The sequence below is a fragment of the Muscardinus avellanarius genome (genome assembly GCF_963383645.1).
Source record: "Muscardinus avellanarius genome assembly, chromosome: X".
Taxonomy (NCBI): Eukaryota; Metazoa; Chordata; class Mammalia; order Rodentia; family Gliridae; genus Muscardinus; species Muscardinus avellanarius.
This window is the reverse complement of record NC_137792.1, coordinates 70663344-70690276: the sequence shown is the minus strand read 5'-3', so window position 1 is coordinate 70690276 and position 26933 is coordinate 70663344. Positions and strand designations below refer to the sequence as shown.

The following is a 26933-nucleotide window of genomic DNA, read 5'->3' as shown; positions in this document are numbered from 1 at the left end:
ACACAAGAAAATAACCACAAAAAATCAAATAACCCAATCAAAAAATGGACAAGTAAACTAAATAGACATATCACAAAAGAAGAAATATTTACTTCTTTTTGAAAAACAACCATATCTATACAATAAATGAGTTACTCAATTGAAGTCTCATTATGAGACTTTTGTTCATCTTCCCCTTAATTGGCTAGAGTATTAGAGTAGGAGTCAAAAGACCAGGGCTCCTGCTTCAGTTCTGTCAGTGCCTAGGTTTGTGACCTTGTTTGCGATATTTTACTTGTTTAGAACTTAGATTTTCCTTCTGAAGTGCGAGTTATTGAGGGAAATAAATGTTCCTCGATCTTGGAATTGTTGATATTTTAGTTGAACAATTCTTTGTTGTGGGAGATAGTTCTGTGCACTGCAAGATGTTCAGCAGCCCCCTGCACATCTATACACAATATATTCGTAGAATTCTCCCCAGTTGTGACAACTCAAAATAAAGAGTCAAATGTCCCAGAGGGGTGGAAACAATTTCTTTAAGTTGAGAAATACCAGAGTACACATCCTAAATCTTCATAACCAACTGATGAATGCCATGGACCTTCTTCCCAGACCAATGCACTGATAGATTCAAATAATTCCACATGTCTTTTCAGGTCTTTTATGATCCTCAGATTAAGAAATTATGGGACTTTGCAATCTCTATTCTTCATTTTGTCTCCTCTTTTTGTGAAAGTTAAGGTCTCATGGAAAGAAACATTTTCTGATGTTTTGTGTAATGTTTTGGGATGCTCAGTTCAGACAATGATTCACTTTGCATCCGAAATTCACATCTATTAGCTTGGTTATATTTTAAGTGTAGAACATGTTAATGATAATAAAACCAAGGACTAAATGTTTTTTCAATGCTTTTGATGACTCTTCATGCCCTGTACACAGTGTTGTATTAGGCATAGTCAACAAACAATATATGGGCCCATATATCTACCTACATAATCTGGTTGTATAAGAGCCATAGCAGAGACATTGTGTTAATGAGTCCTGGAAGCATTTGACCACAAAATTGCTCTGATAAATGTGTAAAATACAGCAAATACCTTTCCTAGGACTTGTCCAGGTCTACAGTGGATTCAGTGAATGAACGAGTATTAGTGCTTATAACGTACACCGGATGTGGAATCTCCTCCATTTTCCTGGGAATTGCAATGGTGACATACATAGCTTTCCAGTAAGTTGATATGGCCTCACTCTGAGTAAGTTTAATTTGGTTTTATGGATGCTATTGCCATTGTAACCTTTTTTATTTTTGTGAACAAATCGCAATAGAAAAAGGTCAGGCTCATTAGATTATGAAGTGGAAAGGTTAAAAATATAATATTAGTCACCTCTAATGAAATGTAGTAACTAGTTTTTTAAAAAGCAAGAAATTTGTAATAGGAAAAGGTTTCTCTATCAGGATATAAGAAAACTAACTGTGAAAGAATGCGTTGACAAAGTTGATTTCATTAAGAATAAGGACTCCTTTCATCTGGATACACAGTTATGAATAGTGAAGAGCTGAGTGTGGTAGCACATGCTTGTAATCCCAGTACTTGGGAGGCTGAGACAGGAGAATCAGAGGTATATGGCCAGCCTCAGCTACTTAGTGAGACCCTCTGCAACTTAGTGAGGCCCTGTTTCAAAACAAAGAATAAAAAATAGGGCTGAGAGTGTAGCTTGAAGGTAGAATGCCCCTGGGTTCAATCCTCAGTACCTAAAAAAAAAAAAAAAAAAGAATAGTAACAAACTGCAGATAGGGAGAAAATATTTGCATGTGTATACTCAAAAAAACTTTAATGTAGAATATTTTAAAAACTGCTACAAATGAAAAAGCAAGACAGATTTCAATATAATTGACAAATGGGCAACAAAGTTTAACTGGGATGGGTGCAGTGATGTATACCTGTATTCCTAGTACTTGGAAGGCTGAAACAGGAGGATTGCAGGTTCGTGGTCAATTTCAGCAACTTAGTGAGACCCTGTTTCAAAATAAAAAATAAAATAGGGGTGTGGTATAGCTCAGAATTAGAATGCCCTTGGTTCAATACCCAGTACTACACACAAAAATTTAACAGGCACTTCTCACAAAATAGGCCCTCATGCCCAACCTTAACCATACTCAAATGGCCAGTAGCATATGAAAAGGTTCACAACATCACTACTCACAAGAGAGATATGAATGAAATTCAATATTGTGTACATTTTGGACCAATTAGAATAACTAATATAAAATACTGACAAAGTAAGTGTTAATAAGGTTGTGGAACAACTGGAGTAGTTATACTTTGTTGCTGGGAATGTAAAATGGCTAAGATACTTTAGAAAATTCTTTGGTAATACTCCATGAATATGAATACATATTTAGCCATTGATCCAAAATTTTCACTCTTATGAGATGATTGTATATGTCTGCCAAAAGATAGGTACAAGAATATTCACAGCTTTAGTCATAGTAGGCCCAAATTAGAAACACCTCAATGTGCATTAACAATTAAATGGATGAAGAAGCTGTGGTATTTTTGTAAAATGAAATGCTATATAGCAGTAAAAAATGAACTAATTTTATATAATACAGTATCTAGATTCCATAGACATAAAATAGGGGAGAATGTAGAAAATGAAAATGAAAAAGATTTATGCAGTTTCAACTAGGTTAGAATATTGGTTGCCTCTGGTGGAGATTATTGAATGTAAGAAGCATTAAGGGACCTTCTGAGGTGTCGAAAATATTCTATCTCTTGATCTGCATGGAAGTTCCATAGGAGTATACAAATATGAAGATTCAAAGTGCATTCCTAAGGTTTAGCCCAGTAAAGCGCGCGCGCACACACACACACACACACACACACACACACACACACACATCTCCACATTCAGCTGAGAACAGTGGCACATGCCTGTAATCCTAGTAATTGGAAAGCTGAGAAAAGAGGACCACAGGTTTGAGGCAAGCCTCAATAACTTAGTGTGATTGTCAGCAACTTAAGTGAGATGCTGTTTCAAAACAAAAAATAAAAGGGCTGGGAGTGTAATTCAGAAATAAAATGTCCCTGGGCTCGACCTCCCCCCAGTCCCAAACAACAACAACAACAACAACAACAACAACAACAACAACAACAACACATTCATAAAAAATGGAAATTGTGAAATTTAAATTAATAAAAATTGAATAGAAATTATAAGAGGAGCCGGGCGTGGTGGTGCACACTTGTAATCCCAGCATTCAGGATGCTGAGACCTGGAGGATCGCAGTTCGTGGACAGCCTCAGCTACGTAGCGAGGCCCTCTGCAACTCAGTGAGACCCGGTTTCAAAATAAAGAATAAAAAATAGAGCAGGGGGTGTATCTCGGAGGTCATATGTCCCTGGGTTCCATCTCCAGACCTCCCCAAAAAAAGAAATTATTATAAGAGAATCAAAGTAGAAAATATTTTTTTAAACTTGGAAAATATTAGGTCTGTTTTTACAAATAAAACTGTAATCACTTAGTGAAATTTAAAGCCATATTTCCATAATCCCAACCCTGGGATCACTGAAAATAACCAAGTAAATCTACTTTGAATGGTTTCCATAGTCACCCTACTATTCAGTAATATGTAGATCCAGCCTCCTGAATTGGTGATGATAGAATTGTAGTATCCAGAGTACTCCTGCTTTCCTTCTTTCTAAAAGACAAAAAAGAGGACTGCTTGGTTGAGAGAGGCTGCTATTAATACTGATAGTGATGTTCACTATTTTGGGGATACTTTGATTCTACTTGGAAAAATATTGGGGACACTAAAACTTAGCTATGTATGTGCATGTATATATGCATATATAGCTGTATGTATATGAAAACTGTATGTATATATATTTAGTATATATTTATGATAAATACATATATACATATGTATGTGATGAATATATACATACATATGAATGTTTGGGCAGTACTGGGGATTGAAACCCAGAGGCATTCTACCTCTGAGCTACACTCCCCCTCCCCCTCAGCTCTTTTTTTGGTGATACTGGGGTTCCTGGAAACTCTTCTACCTCCGGGCTACACTCCCAGACACCTATTTTTTATATTTTTATTTGAAAACAGGGTCTTTTAAGCCAACAAGTTTGGCTTCAAACCTGCGTGATCCTCCTGTCTCCACCTCCCAAGAGCAGGGATTACAAGTATGCACCACCAGGCCTGGCTCCCGCAGCCCTTTTTATTTTGAAACAGTGTCTTGCTAATATTCTGAGGGTAATTTATTTTTTATATTTCTTTCATTCTTTTACTACACACATAAGATGTGGCAATGCTAAGAGACACTGCCTAACTTAATATTTTTCTTTTTCTTTTAGTAAACTTCGAAAAGACTATCCTTCCAAAATTCTGATCAACCTATGCACATCACTACTGATGCTAAACCTGGCATTTCTGGTCAATTCCTGGTTGTCATCTTTTCAGAAAGTGGGACTTTGTATCACAGCTGCCGTGGCACTTCACTATTTCCTGCTTGTTTCTTTAACTTGGATGGGCCTGGAGGCAGTCCACATGTATTTTGCTCTAGTCAAAGTCTTCAATATATACATTCCAAATTATATCCTTAAATTTTGTCTAGTTGGTTGGGGTAAGTGTATCTTCCATTGTCTTTTTTTTGTTGATGCATTATATTCAAACATCATATTGGGGTAAAAGCTTGTGTGTACAAACATGTACACATTGCTGATTTAACCCCTACCCAATTCCCACCCCATTCCCTCCCTGTCCCTCCTTTCCTTGCTTGGCTTAGTGATTGACTTCTATATGTTTAAGTACGTTGTGTGTTTTAGAGATTTTCCTCTTCCCCCCTCCTTTCTCCTCCTTTAGGTTGTCTTGTTTGCTCCTCTATAGGATTTTCTTTTTCGAGAGTTCCTACTATGACCCATTTCTCCCTAACTCTCACATATTAAGGAAAGCATCTGATTTCTTATTTTAGTGACTGACTAATCTCGCTTAGCATAATGTCCTCCAGTTCCAATCCATTTCCCTGAAAATGATGTAATTGAGGTTTTTTTGATGGCTGAGTAAACTTCCATTGTGTACATATCCCACAATTTTGTAATCCATTCATCCATTGATAGACATCTTGGCTGGTTCCATAGTTTGGCTATGGTGAATTGTGCAGCTATGAACATAGATACACATGGATTAGTTTGGTAGTTTGGTTTCCTTTCTTTTGGGTAGATACCCAGAAGTGGTATTGCTGGATCAAATGGTAGATTTGTTCCCATTCTTCTGAGGATTCTCCATACCGTTTTGCAAAGTGGTTGCACTAATTTGCAATCCCACCAACAATGTCTTAGAGTTCCCACTTCTCCACATCCTTGCAGCATTTTTTGTTGTTTGTGTTTTGAATGATTGCCATTTGAATTGGAGTTAGGTAAAATCTCAGGGTAGTTTTGATTTGCATCTCTGATTGCCAATGATGTTGAGCATTTCTTCATGCATTTATTGGCTATTTGAATTTCTTCTTTCATGAAGTATATATTTAGTTCACTTGCCCATTTTGATATTGGATGATTTGTTTTTTGAGTGTTGAGTTTCTTGAGTTCTCTGTATATTCTAGATATTAGTCTTCTATCAGAGGTGTAGGTGACAAAAATCTTCTCCCATTCTGTAGGCTCTTGGATGAGGTTCTTGACAGTTTTTTTTGCTGAACAGAAGCTCTTCAGTTTCCTGCAATCTCATGTATTGATTCTCCTTTTAATTTGTTGTGCCTTTGGGGTCTTGTTGAGGAAATGTTTGTCTGTACCTATGTGTTGTAGTGTTGGACCTATGTATGCCCTCTTCAAGGAGCTTCAAGGTCTCTGGTTTAATTTCCAAGTCTTTGATCCATCTTGAGTTGACTTTTGTACAGGGTGAAAAAGTGGGATTAATTTCCAATTTTCTGCATATGGTTAACCAGTTTTGCCAACACCATTTGTTGAAGAGGCTATCTTTTTTCCAGTGTATGTTTTTGGCCCCTTTGTCAAAAATCAATTGGCTGAAAGTGTGTGGACTTGTTTCTGGGTCTTCTATTCTGCTCCATTGGTCTATATATCTATTCTTTTGCCAGTACCATGCTGTTTTTATTACAATGGATTTGTAGTATAGTTTAAAATCAGGTATTGTGATTCCTCCTGCATGGTTTTTGTTGCTGAGAACTACCCTGGCTATTCTGGGCTTTTTGTTATTCCAGATAAATTAAAGAACTGATTTTTCTATGTCTGTGAGGAATGATCTTGGTATTTTAATGGGCATTGCGTTAAATCTGCCGATCACTTTTGGAAGGATGGCCATTTTAATGATATTTATTCTGCCAATCCATGAACATGGAAGATCCTTCCATCTTCTAAGATCTTCGATTTCTTTTTTCAGTGTTTTATAATTTTCTTTGTAGAGATCTTTTACCTCCTTGGTCAAATTTATTCCTAGGTATTTTATTTTTTTGTGGGAGATCCTGATTGGAAGTGTTTTCTGAATTTCTTTTTCAGTGGATTTATGGTTGGTGTACAGGAAATCTGATTTTTTAAGATTGATTTTGTATCCAGATACTTTGCTGAATGTGTTGATCAGTTCTATAAGCCTTTTGGTTGAGTTTGTTGGGTTTTCTAAATATAGTATCATGTCATCTGCAAATAGTGAAAGCTTGAGTTCTTTTCCTATTTGTACTCCTTTGATTTCCTTTTCTTGCCTTATTGATCTGGCTAGAGTCTCTAGTACTATATTGAAGAGAAGTGGTGATAATGACCATCCTTGTCTCGTTCCAGCTTTTAGGGGGAATTCTTGAGGTTTTTCCCCATTTAATATGATGTTGGCAGTGGGATTATTGTAGATTGCCTTAATAATGTTGAGATATGTTCCTTCTATTCCAATCCTCTGCAGTGTTTTTATCATAATTGGATGTTGGGTTTTATCAAATGCTTTTTCAGTGTCTATTGAAATGATCATGTGATTTTTGTCTTTGATTCTGTTTATATGATGAATTACATGGATTGATTTTTGTATATTGAAGCAGCCTGGCATCCCTGGTATGAACACTACCTGGTCATGGTGTATGATTTTCTTTATGTGGTTTTGAATGCGTGTTGCTAGTATTTTGTTTAATAGTTTGGCATCCAAGTTCATCAGAGATATAGGCCTGTAGTTTTCCTTTGTTGAACTGCCTTTATTCGGTTTGGATATTAGTGTGATATTGGCTTCATAGAATGTATTTGGGAGAGTCCCAGTTTTTTCTATTTTGTGAAATATTTTGAGTAGTATTGGGGTTAGCTCTTCGATAAAGGTTTTATAGAATTCACTTGGGAAACCACCTGGTCCTGGGCTTTTCTTTGATGGTAAGCTCTTTATTGCTGTTTCAATCTCTTTGATTGTTATTGGTTGGTTTAAGTGTTCTATATCTTCTTGACTCAGTTTAGGAAGGTTGTATTTATCTAGGAAGTTGTCTATTTCCTCCAGATTTTCCATTTTTTTGGAGTATAGTTTTTCAAAGTAGTTTCTAATAACCCTCTGGATTTCTACACTGTCAGTATTAATGTCTCCTTTTTCATCTCTTATCTTCATAATTTGGGTTGATTCTGTCTTTTTTTAAGTAAGGTTGGCTAGTGGTTTATCAATCTTAATTTTTTCAAGAAACCAGCTTTTGGTTTTGTTGATTTTCCGTATTGTTGTTTTATTTTCTATTTCGTTAATTTCTGCTCTAATTTTAATAATTTTCCATCTTCTGCTGGCTTTGAGGTTCAATTGTTCCTGCTTTTTAAGGGCTTTGAGGTGTGTCGTAAGGCTATTTATTTGAAGATTTTCTGTTTTTCATATGTGAGCACTCAGTGTTATAAATTTTCCTCTTAATACTGCCTTCAAAGTGTCCCAGAGGTTTTGATATGTTGTATCTTTATTTTCATTTGTTTCTAGAAATTTCTTGATTTCACCTCTTACATCTTCTATGACCCATTCTTTATTCAGAAGTGTGGTGTTCAGTCTCCACATATTTATGTTGTTTCTCTGGGTCTTCTTATAGTTGATTTCTAGTTTCATTCCATTAGGATCTGAAATGACACAGGGAAGTATGTAACATTTTTTAAATTTGCTAGTGCTCATTTTGTGTCCCAGGATGTGATCTATTTTGGAGAAGATTCCATGAGCAGCTGAGAAAAAATGTAAACTCTGCTGTAGTTGGGTGAAATATTCTATATGTGTCCAACAGGTCCATTTAGTTAATTGTGTTCTTTAGTTCTGTGGCATCTTTACTGATCCTTTGTCTGGAAGATCGGTCTAGTGTTGTGAGAGGTGTGTTGAAGTCTCCCAGTATTATCGTGTTGGGATTTATGTGCGACTTCATGTCACAAAGAGTTTGATTTATGAAAGTAGCTGCACCTATGTTTGGGGCATAGATGTTGGTTATTGTTATTTCCTCTTGCTGGATTATTTCTTTTACCAGTAAAATATGACCTTCTTTGTCTCTTCTAATAAATTTGAGTTTGAAGTCTAACTTGTCTGATATCATAGTTGCTACTCCTGCTTGCCTTTGAGTACCATTAGCATGGATTACCTTTCTCCAGCCATTTACCTTGAGTTTGTTCCTATCTTTATTTGTAAGCTGTGTTTCTTGTAAGCAGCAGATGCATGGATTCTGGTTTTTAATCCATTTTGCCACTTCATGTCTTTTTATTGGGGAGTTGAGGCCGTTTACATTCAGTGTGATTATAGAGAGGTAATTTTTAATTCCTAACATGTTAAGATCTTATTTCTGTTTGAGATACTGTTTATTCTTCTTTGCTTAGTTTTATGCTGGATGGGAATTCTTGTTTCTTTGGTTCTGGCTTGTATTACCTATTTCTTCTTTGCAGTCAATCTCTTGAGTATTTTCTCTAGCGCTGTTTTGAAGACATAGATTCCTTCAGTTTCTGTTTGTCATGGAAGCTTCTTATTTCCCCATCTAATTTGATAGATAGTTTTGCTGGGTTGGAAATTTGGGGCTGGAAGTTGTTTTCTTTCATAGTTTGGAATATGTTACTTTATGCCTTTCTGGCTTTTATGACTTGGTTTGGGAAGTCTGGAGTGATTCTAATCGGTTTGCCTCTGAATGTCATGTGGCCTTTTGTTTTTGTTGCCTTTAAGATTCTCTGCTTGGCTTCCACATTGGTCATTTTGTCAATTATGTGGTGTGGGGATCCTCTCCTCTGATCCTGTCTAAAGGGAGTTCTATAAGTTTCCTGGACCTGTGTATCGACCTCTTGCTCTATGTTTGGAAAATTTTCTGCTTTTACTTCCTTGAAGAGATTATTGATCCCTTTGGTTTCACCTTCTTTTACCTCCTGTATTCCAATTATTCTTAGGTTAGCTCTCTTTAAATGGGCCCATATTTCTTCAATGTCAGATTCCTGCTGTTGGATTTTTTCCTAAATTCAAAACTATGTGTTCATTTTTGGAGTGATCATCTTCTAGAAGTGAGATTCTATTATCCATGTGGTCTAATCTATTGTTTATACTTTGAATTGAGGTCTTTATTTCAATCATTGCATCCTTTATCTCTTTTTGACTCTCTGTGAATTCTTTTTGAAATTCCTCTATTATTTCTAAAGTTATTTTCCTGATTTGATCTCGAGTTCTCTGGATTTCTGTGTTATCAGGTTCTGATATTGTGGGGTTGTGGGCATTCATTGCTCCATTGTTATTTCTCTTTCCCATGATATTGGAAATTTGTGCCTTCTCTGGGTTCTTCCCTGGGTCACTACGATTTCACTTAAGGTGCTATGGATCTCGAGTTTGTGGTATCTAAGTCACCACTATTCCATTACTGGGTTGTATCACAAAGTCTCAGACCCAGGGAGTCAATCGAGGCTGCTTTCGATCATGAGGGGTGCCAGGTTGGGTGTTCTCCCATGAGGAGTTGGGACTATGGTGTGATATCTCTGCCACTGCCACTCCCCCACTGGTTTGGACTGCAAAAATCTCCGACCCAGGGAGACTATCTGCGCAAGTCCTGGGAGTGCAGTACTGGGACTTCTCCTCCAGGGGCCGAGTCCACTATAGCTCCATCAGCACACTCAACAACCATGAGTAAATTGCGGCCCCTGGCAATATGACACTGCTGCTACACCTCAGCCGTGAGGCTGGCGTATTTCTTCTCTAATTTTGAGCTCCACTCTGAGTCCCTGCAGGATGTGCTGAGCCTGGCCCTTGGGAGCTTTAGACGCTCCTTGCGCTGAAAAAACTGCTGACTGCCACCCGGCTGTTCAGCAGCTACTTACCTCGTTGTCCACCCCTCCTCTCTAGAGCCTGGTGGCTGGTTGAGTGTGTTGGGCTGGAGTTGTCCAGTGAACGCGCCACTGCCACCGGCAGTAAGGCACTGCTGCAGCATCCTCGGCCGTGAGGGTGGCGTATTTCTTCTCTGGTTTTGAGCTCCACTCTGAGTCCCTGCAGGGTGTGTTGAGCCTGTCCCTTGGGAGCTTTAGACACTCCTTGCGCTGAAAAAACTGCTGACTGCCACCGAGCTGTTCAGCAACTGCTCACTTCGGCTCGCTGTCCACCCCTTCTCACTGGAGCCTGGTGGCTGGTTGAGTGCGTTGGTCTGGAGCCATCCGGTGAACTCACAGCTGCCGCCAGCAGTAAGGTGCTGCTGCTGCATCCTCGGCCGCAAGGCCAGCGTATCTCCTCTCTGGACTTGAGCTCCATTCTTAGTCTCCCTCCCCTCTGGAGCCTGGTGCTGGGAGGGGAGATGGATACCGCGCCGCTCCGTGCCGCACTGTGGGCTGGTTTCTTTCTGGTGTCTCGTTTTTCCAGCCATCTTTTTCTCTGTCCCTTGTATTTACAGTTTTTATTTCTTTGCTGATGGTGTTTTCTGGCTCTGAAAGGCGCTGGTTTTGTGGTAATATAGAACTATTATTAGTGGGACTCGTAAGCGCTGCTTTTCTCCATCACCATCTTCCTGGAAGTCCCCTTCCATTGTCTTTGATGCATTTGTTTTAAGTATGTATGTCTTTATATTTTTAGCTTATTCTATTTTTTGCTGCTATAACAAACTTTCTGAAACTGTGTAATTTACAAAGAAAGATTTGTTTCTTAACTTATGGAGAAGTCAAAGACCAAGGGAGTTCATGAGGTGAGGGCCTCTTTACTGTGTCATTATATGGTAGAAGTCATACGGTAGACAATAGAGGGTGAGCAAGAATGGGTAGAATATAAGCTTTTATAAGGAACCCAGTTCTTCAAAATGAACCTACTCCTGTGACACCAGCATTCATCTATTCATGGGTGGAAGAATTGAGTGACCCAATCTACTTTTAAACATTCCACCTCTCTAACTGGGCAAGTTGGCAGATGCCCGGAATCCCAATATGTGGGAGACTGAGATAGGAGGAACTCAGTTTCGAGGCCAGCCTCAGCAACTTAATGAGAATATATTTCAAAATAAAAATAAAATAGTTCCGGGGGTATTGTTCAGAGGTAGAATAACCCTGAGTTCAATACCTGGTACTACACACACACAAAATGAATCCATCTCTCAATATCATTGTACTGAAGATTAAGTTCCCATTATGTAAACGTTGGGGAATATAGTCAAACTAGACCAACCTCTGGTAATATCATAGTTAAGACATTGAGGGTTGTCTCACTGGTGTTCAGGTGTACATCTCTTTTTCTGCCTGTATTGCTCTATAAATTCAACTTTTTATCTTTACAGTGAGGATTTGGTACATGAATGTTTATTGAGCACTTGCTTGTGTGCTGTGCTTCATGTTGGATCTACAATAGTGAACCTGTCAGACTTCAGCCTTTCCTTTACAGAAATTACAATCACAGCAAATACTTCCTGATATAACAGTCAATACGTATTTGCCAGAAGCATATTTGAAGAGCTTTACATGCTCATTTATCCTTCAAAGTATATTTCTTGTTTGGGTTCCATGATTATTTCCACTGTGGATACTGAGGCACAGAGACATTAGTAAGTAGTCAATACTCACACAGCTGGTAAGTGGCAGAACTGGGTTTGAACCAGGAAGTCTGTCTCCATAGTGTGGACTTTGAACCCCTGTGATCTTGTCATATTGTTTAAGGAGCAGGGAAAGGACTTGAAATGGGTGAAAGGGTATCTGGCCAGTCATGATGTAACTCTTGATACTGTATGACTATGACTATCACCATTGCCCTTGGAAGACGCCAGGAATGGAACTCACTATGGATACTTTGTGTGTGTGTGTGTGTGTGTGTGTGTGTGTGTGTGTGTATGTGTGTTTGTGGTACTAGGGATGAAGCCTAGGGGCCTTCTAGCTTCAGGCTACACTCCAGGACCTATTTTATATTTTATTTGGAAAAAGGGTCTCATTAGGTTGCTGAGAGCCTCACTAAGTAGCTGAGGCTGGCTTCAAACCTGTGCAATCCTGTCTCAGCCTCTCAAGTACTGGGATTACAAGCGTGAGCCATTTTATTAGTTTGCTTTACTATATTTCTAATGGGTGTGCTCACCTCAGCTCCTTCCCCTTCTTCCCTTGTCTATTAAAAACAGATTTGACATTCATAAAATGTGTTGTATGGCCAAGATATGTATATACAACATAATATATATGGTACATAGGAAGATAGATTTTATCTTGCACTGCCGTAGTGAAGGCAATAGTTTCTTAATTAGCTACTCATCCTTTTAGTGAGTTCATTAACATAGTACATGCTTTCATTGGATCTATAGTCAGTGCTATTATCAGTGCTAATGTGGGAAAGACAGGCTAATAATAAAAAAAGCATAATCTAAGAAATTGTTTAAGTACACCTTAGAATCCTTCGGAAATATAGAGTCAAGAGCAGTCAATACACTTTCCTTTATGCCAACCATCCCTCATTTTTATTCACTCAGAGGACTGAAGAGGGTTCAAGAACCAATCAGATACGGAAAGTATTGTAAATGTCACTGGATCCTTCTTCCCCATTACCACCATGCTTGGTTCCCTTTGCAGACTCTTCCTCCTTCACTCGCTGCTCATGTGTTGGTCTTCTCTATGGCTTATTTGTTGTCTCTCTGATCTCCTTGTTCCACATTTACTTTCTGAGATAGATAGACAGACATAGAGAAGGCTAAGGTTTGGTATTTGGAAGCACAAAATTATTTTTTAAATATATTTTGTGGTACTGGGGCTAGTACCCTGGAGTATTTTACCTCTGAGCTATACCCTCAGCCCTATTTTTATTTTTTTATTTTGAAACAGGGCCTCAAAATAAAGTGAGGCTCTTGCTTACTTGCTGAGGCTGGCCTTTAACCTACAATCCTTCTGTTTCAAGCTCCCTATGACTGAAATCACAAGCATGTGTCACCATATCTGGATTTTTTAAACATACTTTTATTGGTGAATTGTAATTAAACATCATAATGAGGTTCAGAGTGATGGGAATATATATGCCCACAGTACTTGGTGTGTTTCCCTCTGGATTTAATCCTGCTTTTTTCTCTTCCGCATACGTGTTATTTAGATTTATAATAATAATATTATATTATTACTCAGCCATAATGGAGGCAGGGAATATTTGAAGAATGTCAAGAGCACATAACAAGTCAAGGCCAAACCGAAGCCAAGCCCTGATTGGCTCCACCAGTTGAGAAAAATAAAATGAGCCACTCTTAGTCTCTGTTTATCATTTACAAAGAGCACAAAGAAGCGTAGCTCCAAGTGCCAGTTCTCAAATTCTTGTTCCATGCTTGAATAGAATGACAACACAACAAAAGGGAACAGATTACTGCCATGGGTCATGGAATTTTCTATTGCTGAGGAGCCAGTTTTAAGAAGAATCTATGCAATTTCTTATTCTAAAGCTCAATTCTGAGAGCGCAAGGTACAAAGCCCCACACTTTCACAGCACCTGGGGCGGTAATGAGAAATTGTCTCTGGTTTGCCTCCCAGGGGAGAAAGGGAGGTGAATAACAAATGCCATTGGATTATTTCCTCTTGGGACCCCTGTTTTCTCCTGTTCCTGAAGGACCACGAGGCACCCTGCAAAATTCAGAGAAGCTGAGATCTAAGCCTTTCCCTGAACAGCCTATGTGGACACATACAAGGTCACCAGGGAGCTGCTGCTGAGCCTCTGCAGGAAGTTTGGTAGCATTTATATATCAGACAAATACAATCAACAGTAAAGAAAATAAATAGTAATGTTAAGGTTTGAAGTTCTAACTTCCTGATGCCAAAGCTACCTGTTGTAAAGGGTTGTTCCTTTATGGAAATTTCCAATGAAGTAAATTTATCTACATTAAAAAATAGCAAACAACGAATAGAGATGATTTTTAAAAATTACGAACATATGTATTTGTGAACTAGTGCATGATCCCATCCTAAACATGAGAGCTTCCTCCATCTCTCCCTTCTAGCTTCGAGGGGATATCTTTGAAAAAAATCTGCATCATGCCTGGCACTGTGTTCAGTGTGGGCTATACAGATAAGAAGAGATCATCCTGTTTTTCATGGAATAGGATAGAGGAGGAGTGTTTCAAGATACTTGGCACTCTGAGGTTTGGAATAGCTTTGGAAAATATCTTCCAAAATCCCTAAAATGTATGTGGGTGTGTGCTATTAATTTAGGAGAAATACAGTTTTAGAAATAAAGAAATCATTAAAGTTTTGCAAATGTACATGGACTTGAATTTTGAAATCTTGTGTCTATACTCACATCACGTTTGACCATTTTAACTGAACTGATTGCTTTATTATAGTCTGGCTGAATTGACTGGTCGTTAACTGGTTGATCTAGTCAAAATGTCAAACTAGTAATGAGCGTGGAAACAGTTTCCCTGTCAAAAAAGCACTGAAGGCTGAAGTTGATTGCCTATGCCCTTCCTCCAAGGTGACTTAGACAAAGAGAGAGTGGAAACTAAGGGGAAATATCGAAAGGAAGAAAAAAAATCAGAGGCCCCTCATTTGAGAAGAAATGCTTACTGAGATCTTGTATTTCGATTAACTAGATGCTTTTATTGCCAAGTTGATTTTTTGGCACTTAAGCTATTTTTAATAACCAGCGGGTGATATATTGGAACCATTGGCATGCCATTTAGTTTAGCAGATTGGATAGCTCCTAGAAATGTTTAACTTGGAAGAATTCACAAACATTTTGCAAACAATAGTATTTTGATGCCGGCACATCTGTGACTCATTTAAACAATGACTTAATGTATCGGTGTCCACAGTCACTGAACAGGATCCCTCTCCCACCATCTAATGGGATCCACTCTCTTGCTTTCTCAAAAACTCTAGGAATTCCAGCAATCACAGTGGCAGTCATACTCAGTGTGAGAAAAGATCTGTATGGAACCCTGACCCCAACAACTAATTTGTAAGTACTGGCAGCTCTGCTTCTCAGGTGGTAGAGCTTTAGCCTGGCTGGGTAGGGTGGGGTTTTTCAATGTGGAGCTTGGTCTTGACACTAGCTTCAGGGGAAAATCAGCCTCAGCTTTTCTATCCTAAACACTGTCACAGCCAGACTGATGAAATGGTTATGTGCCTGGGCCCTGTATGACCTTGGGCTAGTTACTTTACCTCTTAGTTTTCATTTCCTTTTCTGAAAAGCAGGGATGATAATTTTGGTTTCAATGTCATGCACAGATTAAAATGACCTCATATATATGTCATGTGCTCAGTCAGTTGCACTATACATAGTAAGTGCCATGTAACGGGAAGCTGTTATGATTACAAAAATCACAGAACCTAGCCAGGTGTGAGGGTGCATGCCTGTAATCCCAGTACTTGGGAGGTTGGGACAGGAGGATTGCAGGTTCAAGGCCAGCCTCAGAAACTTAGTGAGATTCTATTTCAAAATAAAAAATAAAAAGGGCTGAGGGTATAGCTTGGCAGTAGAAAAGCCCTGGGTTCAGTCCCTAGCAGAAAGAAAGAAGAAAGAAGAAAGAGAAAGAAAGAGGGAGGGAGAGAGAGAGAGAGAGAAAAATCACAAACCCTTGGAAAGAGTTAATAGCCAATATAAGGAGATATTGAAATAAATTGGAAAACATTTTCTTTCAACAGGGTCATCCCTGAAGAAGACTACAAAGCTTTTCTTTGTAAAGTAGCTCAGCTTGGTTGTCCTCTTTTTTCTTTTCTTTTTTTTTCTTTTTTCATTTGATGTATAAACCCATCTCTTTGGTTCTCTTAACTACAGCCATGAGAGAGTAGCCATTCACGTTAGTCACCTTTCTCTTCTGAACCTGCTTTTATAGACATATAGATAGCTATCCCGTGGTCCTTTAAGCTGCACAATCTCATTACACACTTCTGGCAGTTCCATTCTTATTATATCCATTTCCTTTATCGTTGCCTCTCAAGATCACATATACTATAGATTTCTTCTCCCACTGGTCTGGAATAAATATAGAGGGTCCTGTTCCCAAGACAATTCTGTCTTTCATATTGAGATGACAGTTTCCAGAGAGTCAAAATTATATTGCCCTTTGTAGCAGATGCTTTATAATTACAGGCCATGCTACCTAATTGCATAACAAGTTCCTTGTTAAGCTTTCTTCTCCCTTTTCCTTTATTTCTTTCTTATTAATTTATTTTTATTTATTTATTTTTGCTTTGAACCAATTTACATTTTTATTATTTACAGGTAGATGAACAGAAGGAAAGACAGTAAAGACATCTTTTATAATACTTCTTAAAATACACTTTTAATTTCCTTTAATGTGAATTTTGTGTTGTGAATTTCCATCAAATAGAACCATTTCCGATTGTTTCTACTGTCACTGATCACTTTGACTAGTATAGACACATTTACAGACATTGTTTTATATGTCCCGTGACTAATTATCATAGTTTTAATAGGTTGTATGTTGTCCCTGTTGATATTTAGGAATATTCAGGATAACTTGTGCAACAAGATTCTGACCCACAAGTCTTACCCTGAGCCCTGTCCCACTCACTAGAAGATGGCTTGGGGCGAGCCTGTGTCAGGACCTCAGCACCTTGGTTCATATCCGTAAAGCCAAGACATCACAACCTGCCCGCCTACCCCACCAGATCCCGTACAAACTGATTAGCTCAATATAGATAAAGCTCTTTGGCAATTATAAAGTACTATAAAGTGACAATTACAGACAAGTCAGTGAAGTTATTTACCAAAATAACATTTATGCCTTTAACCAAGAGCTTTTAAATGAAAAAGCTTAGTATAAAGTGGTCAGCTAAGCAATTAAAGATTATATTATATACACTATGTTTCTAGCCGGTTCTATTGAGTCTAATCTTTGGAAAGACTTAATTCATTTTAAAGGAAAAAGTATATGAATTAATATATTTGTTAGTGTTTATACAAACAGGATGCAACCACTAATTCAAAAATAGGAGGGTTTTCCCCTCAAGAAGAGTACATTCTTTAATATATGTATTTTTATAAGAATTCCATACAAATAGAATATATACCATAACACAAGAAGCAAGGATGGAATATTTTACATTATATATAAAATACAGGTGATTCAGTCAAGTCATCCCTCCAACCAAATACTTATTTTTTTACATTTATTATGAGCTTTGAAGTGAGTTCTCTATATGCCTACGATAACATTGTTTTAACATTTGTGATGTGAAGCACACTTGCCACAGAGGAGCTGAAGTGATTCAATTACTATCTGCTTTTTAATGTTTCAACTAACCATTCCATTGCTTCATCAAGTACAGGGCCTTTGGTCGCTGATGTTTTGAATATCAGCCATTTTAGGTCCTTCAAGGCAGGCAATCCAAGTGAATTTGCCATCTCTGAGGGAGTCATGGCCTGCTCCATGTCCTGCTTATTTGCAACCACTAAAATGGCTTTTCTCAGCTCTTCTTCCTCCAACATGGCAACTAACTCTGACTTGGAAATGCCAATTCAGTCACGGTCACAACTGTCTACTACATAAATGACTGTATCTGTGTTTGAATAATAACATCTCCAATATGTTCTGATACTTGTCTGTCCTCCTATTAAGGGTTTTGTATGTCACAGTCTCTACATTAAATTCAATAGTAAGATTTGTAGTAACTACTTTTCCAATCTGTAATCTGTACAGAACTGTGGTTTTTCCAGTACCATCTAATCCCAAAATTAAAATCCTCATTTCCACCAGGCGTGGTGGTGCACGCTTGTAATACCCACGCTTGGGAGGCGGAGACAGGAGGATCGCGCAGGTTCGAAGCCAGCCGCGCTGGCTTAAGAGACCCTGTTTTCAAATAAAAAAGTAAAAAAATAGGTCTGGGAGTGTAGCCCGGAGGTAAAGGGGCTTCCAGGAATCCCAGTACCATAAAAAATATCCTCATTTCCCAGGTTCCAAGAGATGGGAAAAAATACTTGAGAAAAATCCACCCATGGTGAACCGCCTGTCTGCCCTCACCGGCCTCAGAAACAGGCTTGTCCTCCGTGGCGACTCCTGTCCAGCCTGGCGCCGCCACCTCCACTCGCCTGGGCCTCTGGCTGCAGCTCCAAAGTGGTCTACTTTTCCTTTCTTTCTTGTCTTCCCCTCCATCATTTCTTTTTCCCCTGTTTTATAAATTAAAAGTTCTTCAGTTGTTGAGTCTTCTTCAAAAGCAAAAGTAAAGTCAAAACAAAATGAACTTGATTTCCCTCCAAAGAGCTATTTTATGTGTGAGTTTGTTAAAGGTAGATGGCTCTAAGCATTTTATTTTTTAAATTATTGCATTTGAGCCAAGCATTGTGATGCATGTATTATAATCTCAGTATTTGGGAGACTGAGATAGGAGGATCCCAGTTTTGAGGCAAGCCAGCCTCAGCAACTTAGCAAGCCCATCAGCAACTTAGTGAGTCCATGTTTCAAAATAAAAGAAAATTTTCAAAAAGGGCTGGGTGTGTACCTTAGTGTTAGAATTCCCCTGGGTTTGATCTCCAAAACAGAAAACATACTTTCCTGTAGATAATTTGAAATATATGATATAATATTGTTGAGTATAGTCACCTTACTGTACAATAGAACAACAGAACTTATTTCTTCTATCTGTAACTTTTTACCCATAAGCCAACATTTCTTCATCCCCTCCCTCCCCTCTACAGTCCCCAGCCTCTAAAAGCTACTCTTCTGTTCCCAATTTCTATGAGATCAACTTTTTAGATTCCACATGTGAATGATCTTTTGCACACCTTTATACCCAAACATTAGAAATATGAACATTACTCTTTTTTACTTAATACATATCTTCGAGATTATTCTCTATCCAAGAATATAGTGCTGCCTCTTTTTAAGAGTTTTCTATAACTTCCTTCATGGCTGAAGTTGATATTCAGAGAACCCTAAGTATTAGACTCAATTAGGGAAATGTTGTTTTCCATAACCTCCCAGCTCATATACACACAAAGCCTTGACTTTCATATGCACACAAAGGCTTGACTTTCTTGGTTTTAGAATCAAGGTCCGCCGGGCGTGGTGGCACACACTTGTAATCCTCGCTCTTGGGAGGCAGAGACAGGAGGATCACGCAGGAGGCCCTGTTTCCAAATAAAAATGTAAAAATAGGTCTGGGAGTGTAGCCTGGAGGTAGAAGGGCTTCCAGGAACCCCAGTACCACCAAAAAAAAATAATAATAATAATCAAGGTCCAAGCTTTGTTGACACAATACTGAATTTGCCAAGTTTGTGTGTGTTCAAAAATCAGAGGCAATGCCTCCAGTAATTGGAAATAATATTAAATTAAGTATCTGTCCATATGAGCCACTGAATATTTTTTTGTAATAGAAACGGTGGAACCATTAATCAATCCAGTGGCTAGAGTTGCTTTTTGTAGTCTGAACACATTATATTTTAAAGCAGTACAACTCGAGCTGTCCTCTTTTGTTGCATTTTCATTAACTCTGATTATGTCATCATTGTTTGGTATAGATTTCAGAAAAGCTCTTCATTGCTCATATCCTTTTACTGTGATATTTATTATGCAAAGTAGAGTTCATACTGCAAATAAAGCTTAGGTGTAAGGTTGGGAGAGAGCAGAGCCATTTTGGGGGAAATACATAATTTGTTTTTCTGCAGTTGAAGAAAATAATAGTGTCCTAGGGAATTAGACCAAGAGCTTTCTGCATATGTAGGAGAGAAATATCCTCTGAAATTACTTAATATTTTTTGTGGTACTGGGAGTGGAACCCAGGGGCTTTTATACCTCCAGGCTATACTCCCAGACCTACTTTTTATATTTTATTTGGAAACAGGGTCTCACTAAGTTGCTGAGAGCCTCACTAAGTAGCTGAGGCTGACATCGAACCTGTGAGATCTCCTGTCTCAGCCTGGGATTACAAGCATGTGCCACCACGCTTGGCAACTATCCTCTGAGATTTCTAAGTCAGCATTGGAAAATACCCTACACAGGGGCTCAGGAGATTGGGGTTCTAGCCTTGATTTCATCCAGTGAGTGTTAGTGGTTTCTGTCAATCTGGTCTATTTCTCTAGGTCTCATGTCCTTAGAGCCAATGAAACTGACTAGGTGACATGCAGCATCTCTGTAAGGTGGAGATTGATGTTTCTCTCCTTCACAATAATCTTCTTTGTTTCTTACAGTTGTTGGATTCAAGATGATTCCATCTTTTACATCTCAGTGGTGGCATATTTTTGCCTCATATTTCTCATTAATCTCTCCATGTTCTGCACCGTTATTGCTCAGTTGAATTCCATGAAATTCCAAAGTCAGAAGACTCGGCAGAAGATGATTCTACATGACCTCAAAGGAACAATAAGCCTGACATTCTTACTTGGCCTCACATGGGGATTTGCCTTTTTTGCTTGGGGACCTGTGAGGATTTTCTTCTTGTATCTTTTTGCCATTTGTAATACTTTGCAAGGTAACTACAGTTCCTTTCTCCTTTTTGTGGTTAGCTAGACTTTCATCAAAGTGTTGGCTGCTCTGGAATATAACTATCAGAGACTTAATAAGAGGAGCAAATACTCCAGAAGGAAATGTGTGGTAAATATTAGCCCGTGTTAAATAAATACATAACCCACTACTTCTTACTCAGTGATCTAGGGAGGAGCCCAGATAAGCAAAACCAACTCTAGTTGGCAATGTGGGTATCAAACACTGATAGGCAATACTTCTTCAGTATTCATTAAATCAACACATCGTGATTGTCTTATACTGACACTTTTGTTGACATTTTGAAGTGCACAGTTCAGTTGAGCATAGCAATTTCTGGACAGTGGAAACTTTAAACTTGTAGCCTAGTAGACTTTGCATCATATGTTTTAGTATTTCAGGAAAGATCCAGGGTGGTCATACAGGAATAAAGACGCTTAGGAACAAGGGGCTGTAGACTAAGGCAATAGGCCAAGATTCTAGTTTTGGCTTTGCTACAAATACTCCTTAAGAATGTTACCACAACTGATTGAATTAGATGATTCAAAAGGAAGGACAATGTAGCTCTTTGGTCTTCTTCCTATATTCTGGTGAAAGGAAAAAATGATCAGTAAAGTGATTAAATGGCAGACAACAGATGGCAAGATAAGTAAAAACTAGGGGACTGGTTAATATATTTTGGGGGAATTATTGGTCTTTATTTTAACCTGATATTGCCTTTTAAAACATCTTAGGGATGAGAGAGGCATGAATAATGATTTTATGGGTGTCTGAAGCTCCAGATTCTTATCCTGAAGTTTGGCCCAGTCTATTTGGGCTTCTGGGGTAGGGGAGAGTCAATTTGACATTCCATTGAGTTAAGGTCTCCTTTACTGCTTTCCATTATTTTTCATTGAATAGCCCATCTTTCCAAAATGTAGTCCACTGATGTTCCAATAGGATGCTCTATCAAGAGATCTCTGTGGTCAAAGATGTTTGGGAAATGTGACAAATTACATTCTCTTATTCTCAGGGAAATAAGTTAGCACAGTTAAAGCATTCAGAACCTATTTGGAAAAAACTTAAAATTTTGTTTTAACCTAGAATTTAAAAAATCCTTAAAATCCTTTATTATTGTGGTTGTTACTCCGTTAAGAAACATTGGGAAATGTGAATTGGTACACAGTTATTAAATGCCAGGCACTTTCAAAGTGTGGTGCAAGGTATATGGCAGAATAGTCTAGTATAAGGCACAGTTTTTGCCTGCATGTCTTATGACTTAAATAACCCATCTTATTTCATATCACTAAGATCAATCACCTGAAATTTTGTGCCCCATCAGACTCTGTTGGCCTTCTATAATAGTCGTCTTTTATCTGAGTTTCAATTACAAGAGTCAACCACAGTCTGAAAATATTAAATGACAAATTCTAGAAGTATGGAATTTATAACTTTTCAGTAAGGTGATTACAGCATATTGTTATAACCGTTCTATTTAGTTATTGCCATTAATTACTTACTGTGCCTAATTTAAAAAAAAACTTTATCATAGGCATGTATGAATAGGAACATTATACACACAGGGTTAATTCTCTTGGTAGTTTCAGGTATACACTAGGGGTCTTGGAATGCATCACCCTTGTTAGGAAGGACTACTGTATGGTAGAATTAAAAGGGAACAAAATATGATAATTTTCCTCCATGTACCACTGGGCATTTTAGGAACTGTGCATACTGGTCCCACTTGGTGCCCATTGATGTTACTGCTGCATGTTTTTACTAGATTGATGACTGAGGCCCTGGTGCTGTTTCTATACTTTTCTGCTCGATAAACCACCCGGCCTACACTGAGGTTATCTAACTTACTACTCTAAAATGATGCAGTAACTTAAGGACTAACCAGCCTTGGTGCAGAATGTCCTCAGAAACAGACTAGGTGCCTGTGGAGACTTTTTTCTTGGTGGAACTCCAGGTATTTTTTGGTTTACTAATCCAAGGGAATGTGCTCTATCAAAAGAGGGGGTAAAGGAAAGCTGACATGAGAACAAGAAAGCTGAGGAGTTTTGAGCTTGAAAAGAGAGGGGGTGTTTTTTTTGTTGTTGTTGTTTTGTTTTTGTTTTGTTTTTTTTTTACAACAGCCAGTGCATCATTCCCATGGTGGAGGGAAAAATAGTATCGAAGCATGTAACCTGCATGAGTAGAAGTGGAATTTATATTTTTCTTGAAGGATAAAACCAAAGCCCCAAAGCTAGGCATTGACAGAGCTATGCCGTCTATCAGATCTGCCTTATGTCACTAAGCACCAGGCTTTCCTAGTCCTGCCTACAGGATAGATATGTCATCTTGTAGCTAGGGTGTTTTCAGATCCCTGAGTTTCGAGTTCAAGTTACACACACACACACACATACACACACACACACACACACACACACACACACACACACTCAGAATAAGGATGCACTGAAACAAGTGAACAAACTAGCTATTAAACAACAAATGGCAATTTTGCAATTCTGGCTGGAGATGGTTGCCCTGTGAGGGGAAAATATGCTCCTTAAGAGCAATTTGTGAAGAAAGGGTGTGCAAAAAACATGCAGTTGACAAAAACCTGACATCTTCTTGCATGCCTGTGTTCTAGTGAGTAAGCAGATCAATCTGTTATTGGAGAGTAAAAGGAAGGCTGTCAGGTGAAGAGGAAAAGCTGGGAGGCTGCTCATTGGAATTCACAGAATAACCTTTAAATCTGAGAACAAACTAAACTTCATGCAGGAAATCAGAGCAGTAATAGGTGCTCGATGTCATTTTGCCCCTTGTTCGTGCTGAAGCTGGAGGAGCTTTACCTATTCTGAGGCTGAGATTTGCTCTCATCTGATTACTGTGCCACTTTCCAGGTGGCTGCTGCTCAGAAAAAGAGTTAAGGCTGCTGAATTTATCATCACAGTTGTTTGGTTACACATGGAGCTACAGCACTTGGGAGAGTTAGTGAGACATGTCATTCCATTTAGCCTCCAGATTGCTGCCTCCCACCTGGAAGCATAGAGTCTCAGGGATGGGGCCAGGGGACCAAGATCTTCCAAGTCTAACTCCCTATCAAATGACAAACGGCCACTTGCCTCTGCTTGAAATTTTCAAGGGACAGGAAGCACAATACTCCATGAAGCAGAACTTTTAACTTCTATTCGGCTAGGATTCCTATACCAGTTATCTTCAACTAAGGGCAGAATAGTACAGTGCTTAAGACTTTGGGCTCTACAATGAGACTAACTGTGTCTAATCCTGATTCTGCCAACTTAATATTATCTTTGTGATCTGGATCAAGCTTATTAAACTTGTTGGACTCCAAGGCAACACATGGCCATCATGGAGTTATTGCTTAGTAAACACTAGCTGTGATTTGTTGTTACCAGGTTGTTCTGTACCTTCCTCTAGTTGCTTCTGGTTATAGCCTGACAACCACACAGAACAAGCATAATTTGTCTTTTTTTTTTTTTTTGCTATTGGGGATTAAACCCAGGGGCATTCCACCTCTGAACAATACCTGCCCTTTTTTTTATTTTGAAACTGGGTTTCACCAAGTTGCTGAGGCTGCCCTCACTCCTGCCATCCTCCTGTCTCAGCCTTCCAAGTACTGGGATTGCAGGGGTGAACCACCATGACCAGCATAGTTTATCTTTTTCATGACAGCCCTTTCAGAGCTGTGACTAATGCCACTACCTCTCCTTACCCATAGTTCTTGCTCCAAGTTTTTTCTCACCCAGATACAACATTCAGCTTTTCTTCAAGTTCATTGCTATCTTTGAGTACTTCTGGTTGCCCTCATTCTCTCAGAACAAAGCCTCCTGAACTGAATTGGTTGAAAGCATGGCCAGATCAGGGCAGATGGAAAGGGAATTCTTACCTGCCTCAATAAAAATTCTTTACTTCTACCAAGGCTATAGCTTTGAAGGCCCTCCCAGGACTTTGTAGTCAGGATCAACTTATATCCTGTTTTTATCTCCTATGGAGGAGTATGGGGATGAAAAATGGCTCATATTGCTGATGGATGCCTTCAGCGCCTTCTTCCCATTTATGGAACAAAATCAAGGCTAGCAGTGAGGACATCAGATACATGGTTTCCACCTTGTGTGTTCATGTCACAGATCCTGTGTATTTGTTATTCATGAGTATATATCAAATCACCCCCTTGAATTTTAGTAGCTTAAAAAACATTTATTATCTTGCACAATATCAGAGGGCCAGGAATTTGGGAGCAAATTAGGTGGGTGTTTCTGGCTCAGAGACTCTCATGATGTTGCAGTTAAGCTGTCAGCTGGGGCTAGAGTCATCTGAAGACTTGACTGAGGCTGGAGCATCTGCTTCCATAAAGGCTCACTCACATGACTGTGGACTAAAAGCCTCTCTACAGGGATGCCAGGATATCCTCATGACAAAATATTTGGCTTCCTTCAGAGTGAGTGGTGAGAGAGAGGGAGAGGGAAAGGGAGAGTCTTCAATGTCTTTTATAACAATATTGGAAGTGGCATGCTATTACTTCTACTACATTTTATTAATACAATGTGAAAGGAGACTTCACAGCAAGTGAATGTGGGGATCATGGAGAGCCACCTCAAAGGCTAGCTACCATGGTAGCCTGTATCTCTAATGCTCTAGGATATACTACAGCCAAGGGCAGGAAGAGGGGACTATGATGGGCATGAACTCTTGACACAAAACATTGGATATCCATGGCTTTCTGGGTGCTATCAAGATGAGATCAGAAATCAAATAATGAGCCAGGCATGGTGGTGCACGCTTGTAATCCCCGTGCTTGGGAGGTGGAGACAGAAGGTTCACGCAGGTTCGAAGCCAGCCACACTGACTTAAGAGACCCTGTTTCCAAATTTAAAAAAATATAAAAATAGGTCTGGGAGTGTAGCCCAGAGGTAGAAGGGTCTCCAGGAACCATCAAAAAAAAAAAAGAAATCAAATAATGGCCCTGGGGTTCTTTGGAAGTAGTATTTATGGTGGTAAGAATGGGTTTGAGTCTGGGCATTGGTGACACCTGGTGAAAGAAGCTGAAAAAGACTGACCTCTTTATCTTGGCTTAGGATTCCTCATTTTTTTGTTTTACTGTGTGATGAAGGATAATGTGAGGGAGCAGTGGCAGACACACCTCTGCTGTGGGTGGCTGCGAATGAATAACTCTTCAGGTAAGATGCCAGTTTGGGTAAGGTTTTGCATTTTACAAAACTGATCAGATGAACTTATCTCCTTACTTGAGTTCCTCAAAATAGAAGTTGTTTCTATGTTATGAAAATGATTTGTGTGTTTGTGCCAAGATGAATGAAGTCAAGTGAAGAATGTGACTTGGGCCATGTTTTAACTGAGCAGAGCTTGTTTTTGGCCCAGATTCCTTGTGTTGCTTGTCTCCTATGCCACCTCACTGTTAATTCATCAAGAGAACATTGATTGAGTGCTGGCTGTGTTCCAGGCACTAGGTCTTAGGGACTTCTGGCCAGTAGCCAATAGTGGACTGATGAGAATGGTGGTAGAGAGTACTTACCGACATGCCCAAGTTGTCTGGCCAGTGGGTGCCTGGGTGGTTCTTGTGATAGCCCTTTCTGCAAAGTGAGAGATATATTGGACTCTAATATTGCCTCTTACTAATGGTTCTTCCCTTGAGGATGTCTTCAATGCAGTTCTGTGTATCAAAAGGATTTAAAGGATTTTCTATACAACCCCAGAATCTTCTCTTAGTCTCAGTACAAACCTCAATCTATTTCTTATAGGGAAGGCAGCATTTTTGGTACTGGAGATTGAACCCAGGGATATTCTACCTCAGAGCTATACCCCGAGACATTTTTTATTTTTTATTAGGAAACAGGGTCCTTCTAGGTTTCTTAGTCTCATTAAATTTTCTGAGGCTGGTTTCAAACCTGCAATTCTCCTGTATCAGCCTCCCAAGTACTGGAGTTACAGGTGTGTGTCACTGCGCCCAATGGGGAAGGCAGTATTTGAAATCTAAGATTCCATAAATAGCACCAAGGTTCTCTTCTTCACGCTGGGCATATCAGTAACCTTCTGTTCCCTATGCTCTAGGGAAAGCAGGCATCCTTGGTAAGTGTGTTGATTATTCTTGTGTCATACATGACAGCACATATTTTCT

At 39.0% G+C, this 26933-nt stretch overlaps 1 protein-coding gene and 1 pseudogene across 2 annotated transcripts in view; one reads left to right on the top strand and one right to left on the bottom strand.

The window, feature by feature from the left end:
* Positions 1-26933, top strand: part of ADGRG4 (adhesion G protein-coupled receptor G4) — a gene marked incomplete at both ends in the record, with an annotated part of 225914 nt that overhangs the window by 125840 nt on the left and 73141 nt on the right. Inside the window, 5 exons of the mRNA XM_080718933.1 lie at positions 1086-1207; positions 4350-4618; positions 15246-15324; positions 20518-20798; positions 25876-25977. Of these exons, the coding sequence (XP_080575059.1) occupies positions 1086-1207; positions 4350-4618; positions 15246-15324; positions 20518-20798; positions 25876-25977 (853 nt within the window). The remainder of the gene's footprint in view (positions 1-1085; positions 1208-4349; positions 4619-15245; positions 15325-20517; positions 20799-25875; positions 25978-26933) is intronic.
* LOC308279256 (ADP-ribosylation factor-like protein 1) lies at positions 17608-18079 on the bottom strand (annotated as a pseudogene). The gene has a single exon. The product of its transcript is annotated as an ADP-ribosylation factor-like protein 1 (transcript).